Source organism: Oryzias melastigma, linkage group LG16, assembly GCF_002922805.2.
Source record: "Oryzias melastigma strain HK-1 linkage group LG16, ASM292280v2, whole genome shotgun sequence".
NCBI lineage: Eukaryota > Metazoa > Chordata > Actinopteri > Beloniformes > Adrianichthyidae > Oryzias > Oryzias melastigma.
The window spans coordinates 18,904,270-18,915,235 of NC_050527.1; the positions used below are offsets into that span (position 1 = coordinate 18,904,270).

Below are 10,966 nucleotides of genomic sequence, written 5' to 3' on the forward strand. Positions count from 1 at the left end.
CACTTCCAGACAAACAGATCCACGACGTCTTGAATCTAAACTGTACGGCTGGATAGCTTCAATATTTATCACCATGTTTTAGTGTTGGGTTGGGGGTGTGAAGAAGGTCTGAGTGAGACTGAGACCACGCCTACTGGCCATTCTACCACAGCATGCCGGGCTTTGAAAGACGACTCATGAACAGTTTGGGTTTAAAATCCTGATCAATGGCTCTGAAACAGGAGATACCTGTGAAGCCCTTGAACTTGTGCTTGTTGGCACAGGTGAACCCCCTCATGGAGCCGTCACTGTACTCCTTAAAGAGGCCAGACTCTTCCGCACCATGAAGCAGCCTCTGCCAGGACGCCCCCACCACAAACAGGTTCTGGTTGTTCTTTTCTCCACCTTCCGCTGCTCCCAGACTCAACTGCTCCACCAGCAACTCAGCACCTTAAAAACAATCAATCACACTGAGTGAATGACTCGGTCAAACCAAACCGGCTCCTGACACGCTGCTCCACACCTCCGTTCTGCTGGCGCTCCCGTATCCTGCTCAGCAGCCAGCCGACGGCCTCCTCCGGCGTGGTGGAGGCCAGCTCCAGCACCACCAGAGGCTGAAAGGTGGTCCCGCCCCCGCCTGATGAAGGCTCCATCTCGCCTGCAGGACACAAGATCCAGCTCTGAAATCCACAGAAAACCAGGAGCTCCTGGTGCCTTCACAGCCCGGTTCTCCTGGACACACTGAGCTTTTCTGACTTCATCTCCTGTCAAATGAAAAGACTCCTGACTGCTGCAGTTCATCTACAACAGCAGTGTCAAACTCAATCGCATAGGGGGCCAAATCCAAAACACACCTTAGGGTGCCGGCTGAACGGGATAATAAGCTGTAGTGATCATGTCGGGTCATGATTTCTCTAAGCCAGCGGTGTCAAACACTCTGAAACTACATTTTTAAAAGTATAAAACCGTAACTTTTTAACATAATTATGAACTAGATATATAGAATTACCTGTGATAATGCTAGTGTGAATGCTGGAAGCTGTCAGGTGGCAGAGAGAAAGTGATCCGGGAGATATTTTTATTTTTAAAAGGGATACGTGTTTTAAAAATGCTCATTTAGAGTTTTTATATTCATTTCCAGGCATATCTGTTTACATGGGAACATTTCAAGTTTCACCACATAAAATTCACAATCCAAGTTTAAAACGGCTGATAAGAAAACTCTCCTGACCGAGCATTCTAGTAGTATTTAAACGCATCACTTAAGGATGAATTTGAGGCGTGGTTTGTGTGGTTTTTAAAGATTTGCATGTGTAATTGGTTTCAAGCTGTTGTGATTTTGATTTGTGCAAATTTTATTTTGTATTTTTTAAAGTTTGTAATTATTTTTACTTATGCACAAAACGTATTATATGAGTAACAAATCAAGAATTCTGCACCCATAAATCGGAGTGAGTCTATTCTCTCCACAGTTCCGGCCCCCGGGCCTCGACTTTGACATGAGATCTATAAAGTGATGACATGTTCCTCTGGTGTTCTCCTCAGGACAATGACTGTGACACATACGAGGAGCAGGATTGATTTTGAGTCATGTTTCTGATGAAAGCTCCACGGGATGGCAGCAGCGCGCGCGCGTCAGCAGCAGAGTTTTATCCTTTTCCGCTTATGCTGGCGATTAATGAGCCTTTTCGCTTGCCATAAGAGTTTTGCAGCGTTAACGTTCACAGGCTGAGAGCGCGCGCGCTCCCGACAGTCCGCAGGTAAACTTCCTCGCCTCGAAAACCTCTTAAGAATACCGGGATGAAGTTCTTCTCCTTCTGACGTGAAGCCGTGAATGGCGGAACCGGTTCCACGGTAACCGGGCTCGCCGCTCTGGAACTCACCCGGAGTTGAGTGGGGAGGAGGAACCGCTCCGTGGGTCGGGGACGTTCGGGATCTTAATTTGTTGACGGGTTCGGGCAGAGCCCGGCTCGAGTTACAGTGCGCAAACTTCTGGTTCCGCTCCACGTCATGGGGCGTGTCTGTTCTGACGCGGCACCGTGTGGGTCATCGGAGAGGACGCCGCCCTTTAAATGTGACAGAGCCATAGACTGTATGTAGAGCAAACAGCGAGAAACGGAAAATGGACCAACAACAAACCGACTGAAGATCGGGGACTCTTCTGAGATCCAATCCCATAATTCTTTGCGGCCGTAATGTAACGAATGCATACGATTATAGCCGAAGTCATCTGTAGTGTTTTTTTCAAACCAGAGGCAAACGATCCTTCAAGTCTTATGAAGAAGATATGGACTTTACAAAACTACAATTTCAAAACTTTTAAACCATAACTGTTTAACACAATTATGAACTAGATGCATAATACAAATGCAGGAATTTTATTCCCCAAGAGGTCTAGAGGAAGACCAAAGAGGAGGTTTATGGATGCAGTGAATGAAGACATGAAGGTGGCTGGTGTTAGAGTGGAGGATGCTGAAGACAGGCTTAGATGGAGGAAACTGATTCGCTGTGGCGACCCCTGAAGGGAAAAGCTGAAAAGGAAAAGAAGAAGAATAAATCAACTTAAACCTTAAATAACTTTCAATATTTTACTCTTCATAAAAATATATGTTGTCAAAATTGTAACAGTTAGAAATTAGCGCGATATAACATCAGTCCATTAATAATACAATAAAATGATCTGGGTTGCTGGATCCGGGTCTCGACTTTGACATGCGTGGCATAAGGCATATAGGTTTATATCATGTCTGTAAGGGAACTGGACTAAGCGAGTGTGATGTCACCCATAGAAAATACCTTACTCCCGGCTCCAGTGAGGAAAAAAAACATGTAGAAGCATCATAACACTTAAAAACATATTAACAGGCCAGTATGGGGAAAAAAGAGGAGCAAAATAAAGACGCATCATAAAAAATGAATTATTTTTCTCTTTTTCATGAATTTCAATTAAATGAAATATAAACAAATCTACTTATGAAATGTATTAGAAAGTCATTTGATTTTTGAAAATGTATTTTCATTGATATAAAATATACCCAAAATTAATAAAACTTTAAAGGAAACCGGCTGTTATGTGAACTTATACCGAAACTATTTTTTTTTTATTTTACAAAAAAAGAGAAACTAGAAGAACACCAGAAATGAAAATCATCCAAAAAATAAACATGCAATCAAGAACAGTTTCAATGTTTGACACAAAAAAGGCAATTATATGTTTCTTTAAATCTTAATCCTAAAAATTCTTTGCAAAGATATACGTCATTTATGATGTTTAAATTTACTTCCGGATCCATTTGTCTCCAAGTAGATGCATCAGAATGGAGAGGACCAGAGAGACGATGCTGCGTCACAAACCGGAGGATTTTCAAACCGTGGCTTTATATCTGCTCCTAATCCATCATGATTTAAATAAAGAAATACTCAAACACGCCGTCTGGCTCAGAGGGTCACGGTGAACGGGATCAACCAGCAACATCAGAGACGATGCAGAAACTGGCTTTGATTGAAGACAGTAAGATTTATTGACATTGCTCAGAAAGCACAATTTGTAGATGAACAGAAATAAAAGTGCTGCTCTCTGGGAGCCAAAGATGGACTTGGTAGAGTTTTGGAAGCAGCTGCTTGTGTCTGCAGTCCCAACAAAGCTCATTTACGCTGAACCTGTGAGAAGGAGGATGGCAGCTGGAGGGGCTGGAAGGACTGCAGCGACGGCGTGGCTTTCCTGCGCGAGTCTGGAGAGGTCCTGTGGACCGCCATGGGCAGAAGCTGGTTCCGCTTGATGATCTGCAGGGCCAGCTGGGTGTTTCCTAAAAACACACCACCATTGATGAAAAGCAGACCGAACGTGGGTCAAAGTACAATTTAATGACTAGTGCAGAAATACACTAGAGCAGGGGTCTGCAGCCTGTGGCTCTCTGGTTAAAGGAAAATAAACATTTTTAAAAAGTATAACTGTAAAAACTAAGTAAGTAGTAAAATAGAAAATAAAACTTGATTCAACTCATTTACAAACAGTTGAAAGACATTACGTATCAAAAGCTTGACAGATTTTTGAGTTCTGCATTTCCTATTTTTAAACAAATTTAAGGATTTTAAGTGTTTATAAAAAAAATCAAAAAAAAAATCACTGAATTAGCTCTGATTTAGGTCATTAGAATAGCAAATGTGTGTCTGTAAACTGAAAATCTAATGGTTTGCTGCATTGGGATGATCCTATATGATGTAGGATGTCTTATTTAGAAAGGAAGTCATGTCAATTTATGACACAATTATAAATTATTTCAAGTTTAAAAAAAATAATCTTGATTTTATTTTGCCAAAAAAAGTTTTTTTTAAAGTTATCATAATAATATTATGAATATAAAAGCAAATCAGTGTCTTATTTTTCTGAAAATGCATAAGACTTTGTGGCTCCTGTTGGGAATTGTCAAAGAAATTGACCCAAATGGATCTTTAAAGTCCCCCATGACAATTTTTTTAATTTCTCAGTAGTGTTTTAATTGTGATAATGAAGTTTTTAACCAATATCCCACAACCTACATTTCTTAAAAATAAATTTTTCTTGTTGATCTGAAGCCCCTGTTTCTAAAATCTCCTCTGAGGGGGCGTGGCTTTTGGAGCTGAGCTAAATGTTCACTATTGAGAGTAAACTCACTCAGATCTTGTTCAGATGTTTTCTAGAAGTTCTCCTCTATCAGCTGACAGCAATAATTTACTAGTGAAAAGTCACATTCTTGTTTTTTCTAGATTGTTTGTACAATTGTAACACAGCAGTAAACAGACGTCTATACCATTCCAATATGGAGAACAACTTTGCAACAAGCTAGCATGTCATCTCTAGTGATATATTTCGTTAGCAGCAACTCCTTTTAAAGCCCCCACTTCACTGATCCTGACTGTGTGGGGGGGTTCTGTCCGGAGGGGAAGCAGAGCAGCTGTGAGGCCTGATTCACCTCCTCCGTCCAGCAGGTAGTGGGTCAGACAAAGAACCTCCAGGATGTGGGAGTGTGGTGCTGAACTGACCGTTCTGAAGCTCCAGGTACACGCCCAGCAGGATGGCTTCGGGGGGGATCTCCTTCCCGTTTGTGATGGACACAGCCTGAGGATGACCAGTCGTTATACATGACACAAAAACTGGATTTCTGAGTCAGGAGCAGCTTAAAAAAAAAAAAAGTTTAACCCTTTAACACCTGAGGTGCTTAAACACAAAATCTTTAACGCAATGCAACTTTTCAACCATTAACGTGATAATTCCAGTAGATTGTGAAGGAGAAAAGCAGCTCATCGAGCCGCTTTTCTCCTTCACAATCTACTGGAATTATCATGTTAATGGTTGAAAAGTTACAGTAAATCAAATAACTTAAACACTGGAGCTCCAGTGTTAAAGGGTTAATCAAAAACAAAAGAAAAAAGTGGGAAAATGTTAATGTCTGTACTTCACTGAATGCTGCTTGTATGACTATGAAGGTAATTATGATTTTATTCTCTTAATCTGTGCTAATGCTAACACTAGCATTAGCTTTGTCTATGAGACGTGGAGCTGCAGAAGATCTTTTCTCACCAGTTAAAAGTTTCCTAAATTTCCATTCTCACATAATTATTGTAAACAGATCAAAAGTCAGACAATTCCAGCGTGTCTGACACTAAAGTCAAACTTATTCCTGTTGTAATGTTTTCTACTGCGGTCAGTGAGCTGCTGTTAGCTCAGCCGTGGTTCTAACATCACTCCTCTTTGGTTTTGTTCATGACTGTGTCTGATCTGCAGGAAAATAAAGGTAAAAAATGATTAAATTAATTGAAAACCGTTTCCAAAAATATGGAAGTAGCCATTTCCATGTAAGGTTATAAAACACATTTTACCAGAGATGGTTTTTTTTTCTTGGCTGCTCTTATTTTGAAAGCTGAAACTACGTGGCTCCATAGCTGCTCTGAACATTTTGACTGAACCAAACCATTCCTGTTTTTACAATCATCCCCTAAAATATCCTGTAGAACAACAAGTACATTTATCCTGGGAAGTGATTAAAATGTGTACGGGCAATGCAACGATGTGTGTTTTTATGAAGGTATTAAATCCTTTAACCGGAAGTTGCGTATCACGCTCACGGCCCTGTCGCCATTTTGTCTGACCCACCGTGAAAAGGGTCCATCATCTGGGTCCCAGACACTCTGAACATTTAATAAAAACATCAGATCTTTTTTTTTCACTAATGGTTATCAACTTCATAAAAAGCCAGATTGCCTCTGCAAAAGGGATCCAATGTCCCACTTCCAAGCAGCAATGGACTATTCCATCACAACGGCAACAAAAGGTTACAAACAAGTTGCTGAGCAAGTTCACAGAAGAGTTTAAAAAAAAAAAAGTGGAGAAATGAAGCAAAATTACACGTGACTGTAAAAAAGGAAAAATTGAGAAGAAAGCAAGAAATTTGACACACAATTCCAAAATAGAGTTGTTGTTTTTACTCTTCTGGGCAGTAAACTGGAAACTGCAGTCTGGTGCATGAAAAGAGGAAATAAAACTGAAACTTTTCTAAATTTAAGGTCTAAACAACTGTCAGGAAAAAAGCCCCAGCAGGAAAAAATGTGTATTAAAAAGGGCAAAAGAAAAAGAGACAGACGGGCAAAAATAAAAAAAGACAGAAAAGGAGAGGAAAAGCATCATTTTATTAATTGATGAGTGTGGCTTTGTTCAAGGACTCTGATTGGATAATTGGCTTTCTTTAGTAAAACCTGGCAGATGAAGTTGAAAAACACAGAAGAGTGTCATTTCCTCCTCCAGACCGTCAGAGTGTTAGTGGATTCATGTAATTCAACATTTTGCTCCAAATAAAAATACTTTTAAAAGTCATTTTGTTTAACAGTTAAGTGTGATGTTCGCTTCAGATGTAAAGGAGACATGTGGATGGTGAACATCAGTGCTGTCTACAGACTAGACCAGTGACGGAGGTTTTACTACAGGCTGACCACACCTGCAGAAGACCACATGAGGCTGGTCGGTCTGCTTCAGTGACGGGTGTCTAACTCAGCACTCCCATATCAGTCAGGAGCTTTAAAGAGACACCAAACAAGGAAGTTGGAGGCTGACTCCACCCACAGCCAAAATGTGAATATCCAGTCAGAGGGGTGGGGCTGGGGAACAGGACTGTTATCATTACTGGAGCTGCAGATCATGACGAGGGACTTCTGAAATGATTTGGGACTTAAATGGTTTGACATATCAGCAACTGTTATACCTCGCTTCAACCTGTAGGGGGCAGCACACATATTTTCAAGAATTACACAAGTTTATATTAATTTGTCAATAATTTGGCAATGACCAACAGACAGCACTTTTAAAGGCCCATTTATAGAGATCGACAGACAAAAAAGTGGATTTAGGGTTTGGCTACCCTTCAAGAGGTTCAACAAGGTGATGTTTCTGCTTTGGAAATCCACAATTCATTCACAATTCTGAGGATCTGAGTCTCTACATCTGTGGAGATTTTTAAAAATACAATAAAAAAAACCTTTTTAGTTTAGCTTTTAAGTAACTCACATTGAACCTTTCAGAATGTTATTGTGTTTTAATATTTTGCTATTTTAATTGTTTTTTTGTTTTTTTTTAATTTTCAATGAAGTTTTTGACTTCTTGATTTTTAAATGTCCTGACGTTGTGGTTACTTCTGTCCCCGGTCTTGTTCTTTTTTAGGGCTGTGGATCGTTGCTTAAGTGGTGATCTGATTTGATTCATGAATCAAGCTCAACGATTCACAAATCAAACCACGATTCTTACTTTTTACTGTAATGTTTGTTGCTATGTGTGTGTCTTTATACTGGATGTATGAACATTGAAATTATATGCATTAAATCTGCATCATTTATACCTTTATTTAGTACAGGAAATCAGAATCGACAAAACTGATAAAAACCCAGATTTAGATGGAAAGAAATGGTGTTTGTCATTTAAAAACATTTTTGTCGACCTTCTGGTTAAGTTCAGCAATAATGTAAACAACATAAACATCACTGTTGTTTTGGATCATTTAACCACAAAACCTGAAAATGTTCTCCACAGTTTTCCATCCTCAAAATTCTGCATTACTTTACATTCTAAGCATTAAATATTGGTGCAAATCCGGGATAAAAAGTCACTTTTTTTCTGCAGTAGAATCAGCTGATTCCCATTTATTACATCTGCTCTTCATCTGTGCAGAGCTGCATATCAGCGTGAGGCTGTGTTTCTCTGTTTAGAATCACCTGATGTTACATTAATTGTGTCAACTGTTGAAGAATTACCATAACCAAAAGAATGGAAACACTGGAGCTAAAGCTACGGTGTTAAATTCGTTTTTGGAACTTATGTCAGTGAGCGGAACTTTAGTCTAATTTTTTAAATGTCTCGTAAGCCTTACTTTGAAAACAGGAAGCATCACCTACACTTTATTTTGAAAATCGGCTTACTTCCGGTGACAGTAAAGCTGCTCTTTCGGCTTTATTTTAGTTTATAAACTTAAAATCCAGCATTATTCTGCAGAGCAATAAACACATCGTTCCTAAATAATATTACATTACACTCTGCTATATTTATATAGATCGTAAATCATCGATCTTGGACGTCGCGAAGGTTCGCACTCAAATTTTCAAGAGCAGATTGTGAGAATCCGACACTCGGATTCTCGTTACAGCCTATGCTTTTTAATCTGTTTTTGCTCAATCGTGTTTTTGTTTCAACTTGTGAAGCACTTTGGGATGTTCAAATGTGCATGGAGGTGCTTTCAGGTGTGTGTGGACGAAGGGGCTGACCTGGTTCAGACACTTGCGGGCCTTGTCATATTCGCTCCTCAAGCAGTAGGCACTGCCCAGGTTGAAAAGCATGATGGAGCGAGCCGCCGCCACACTGCTGGGGTAACACAGGGGCGTCTTCTTCCCTGCTGCGTTTGCAAGACGTCACAGAGATGTAAGTGACACAAACGCTCAGACTCACAGCTGACTGAAGGTGCAACACTCACAGGGCTCGACTGGCTCTTCTCCCCTCTCTGCACCTGCAGAGCAGACAGAATGAGAACGGAGGACGCACAAGTGCAGCTTTGCTGTACAGAGTAAACCCACTGACCCTGGTCCGGATCGCTGCTCACGACACCCACCGACACGTCGCTCACGTTCTCCGGGTTAAGGTGGCTGATGGCGTCTGAGATTCGGTCCAGTGAGATGAGGGCTTCAGCGGCGTAGATGCGACCCAGAAACCTGCAGTGGAGGAACATGCAGAGACAGGCTGCAGTTTTTATCCATCCACCTGACCCAGGGAGGGAGTTTACCCCAGAGGGTGCTCGTCAGAGCAGAGCAGAGGTGATGGTTCAGTCAATCAGAAACTGGGCTCACACAGTCCAGCTCAACAACAGATACTGAAGCAGGATTAACACCAGAGACGGGCCTGAACTACAGACACTCCACTTTTCTTGGACAATTGATTCAGATTTCTGCCAATTCTGAATCTGACTGCATGCACAGAAAACCGTTTAATCATATTAGCATATAAAACCATAGGAAATGAAATTTCTCTCACAGAAAAGAGTCACCGGACAGAATTACCCAGAGGAGCAGATCCAGCCCCCGGGCCTCGACTTTGACATGTGCTTTAAAGGGGCCCTACCATGATTCTCTTAAGCCTTTCAAAGGTAAAGTTAAAGTCCCACTATTTGTCACGCACCTAAGTGTGACATTTGTTCTCCGCATTTGACCCCTCCCCTGGGGGAGGGGTGAGGTGCAGACACAGCCGCGCTCGGGAACCATTTGGTGGTTTAACCTCCCAACCCAACCCCTTAATGTTGAGTCAATCAGAGAGACACTGGGTCCCATATTTTAGTCTTTGGTATGACTTGGCCAGGATTTGAACTCATGCCCTTCCAATCGCAGGGCGGACACTCAACCACAAGGCCACTGAGCTGGTCAAACGCCTTTGGGGTTGTTTATAGTGCGGAATGAACAGTAAAATGCATTTAAAACCTCAAAAAGTCGAATTTTCATGGCCCCTTGAAGTGAACCAGAGTATCACCTGTTTGATTTGTTCTATCAGTGTGTGTTCATGTAATCTGTGTCTGACACGCAATTTTATTTAAACTGCTGTAACTGTTAAGCTGAGAAGTGGTTTTAACACACAGGAGGGAAAGAACTAGAAAAAAGTGGAGCAGCTGGTCTGATGGATGCTGATCCCACAGCAGAATCCAGAAACGGAGCAGAACTCACTTGAGGGATCCAGACAGTTTGTTCTGGTGCAGCAGCTTCTCAGCGTGGTTTAGAGCCATCAGGTTGTCTCCTAGAGCCAGGGCCACGTAGGCACTGCAGGCCAGTATGGAGCATCTGCAGGCAGCGACACGTTAGCCTCACACAGACACAGCGTGATGACACAGAGATGCTGGAGATGAAGGAGCTCCTACCGCAAGTTCTCCACCTCCTGCTTCCTGAGAGGAGACGATGGAGCCGCAGACATGAACTTGTCTGTCTCCTGACCCTTAATGCTGCCAAGCACACAAAGGTAAGACTGTCAGCAACCAATGTAGGTTTGGACACGTCTGTCACATTTAAATGATTCGGATCACAAGTAAAGAAAGCTCTTTAAAAACTGATACGACTTTATATCAGCTCAGATCTGGAACAACCAAGATGAAAGCAGAACGAATCCATATTCAACCAAAGGTTCTCACAGTTCCTTCACATCAGCTGCTTTAATCACACATACGTGCATGATTGTGTGCATGTTTACGTGCACATTTGTGTTCACCGTCTTTATGATTGTATGCATGTTTGTATTCATGTTTTTGTGCACAATTGTGTAAATGTTAGTGTCCACGATTCTGTTCACTATTTTGCTCACGTTTGTGTTGACAATTGTGTTCATAATTTTGCGCATGATTGTATTGATAATTTTGTGTATGATCGCGTTCACAATTGTGTGCATGTTTGTGATCATAATTTTGAGCATGTTTGTGTTAGCGATTGTGTTCATGAT

The 10,966-nt window shown here is 41.4% G+C and overlaps 2 protein-coding genes and 1 long non-coding RNA gene across 7 annotated transcripts in view; 1 reads left to right on the forward strand and 2 right to left on the reverse strand.

Moving 5' to 3' along the window:
- Window positions 1-2,153, reverse strand: part of ano10a (anoctamin 10a) — a 17,762-nt gene extending 15,609 nt beyond the window's left edge. Inside the window, exons 1-3 of one of the 3 annotated variants that reach the window (XR_002920209.2) lie at window positions 1,863-2,153; window positions 503-637; window positions 229-429 (exon numbers count right to left, since the gene is read on the reverse strand). Coding sequence is in view for 1 of the 3 variants with exons in the window: in XM_024281191.2 (XP_024136959.1) it covers window positions 229-429; window positions 503-632 (331 nt within the window). In the remaining 2 variants the exon portion in view is untranslated. The remainder of the gene's footprint in view (window positions 1-228; window positions 430-502; window positions 638-1,862) is intronic. The other 2 variants (XR_002920211.2, XM_024281191.2) reach the window with 2 other exon arrangements.
- LOC112152013 lies at window positions 1,641-3,927 on the forward strand. The gene is made up of 2 exons (XR_002920212.2): window positions 1,641-1,739; window positions 3,284-3,927. It is a non-coding gene; the product is annotated as an uncharacterized LOC112152013 (long non-coding RNA).
- Window positions 3,477-10,966, reverse strand: part of cnot10 (CCR4-NOT transcription complex, subunit 10) — a 16,375-nt gene continuing 8,885 nt past the window's right edge. For 2 of the 3 annotated variants that reach the window (XM_024281190.2, XM_024281189.2), the window contains exons 13-19: window positions 10,395-10,475; window positions 10,204-10,317; window positions 9,074-9,204; window positions 8,970-9,002; window positions 8,764-8,891; window positions 5,002-5,077; window positions 3,625-3,785 (exon numbers count right to left, since the gene is read on the reverse strand). In XM_024281190.2, the coding sequence (XP_024136958.1) occupies window positions 3,625-3,785; window positions 5,002-5,077; window positions 8,764-8,891; window positions 8,970-9,002; window positions 9,074-9,204; window positions 10,204-10,317; window positions 10,395-10,475 (724 nt within the window). Of the gene's footprint in view, window positions 3,786-5,001; window positions 5,078-8,763; window positions 8,892-8,969; window positions 9,003-9,073; window positions 9,205-10,203; window positions 10,318-10,394; window positions 10,476-10,966 lie in introns of all 3 variants that reach the window. The other variant, XM_024281188.2, reaches the window with a different exon arrangement.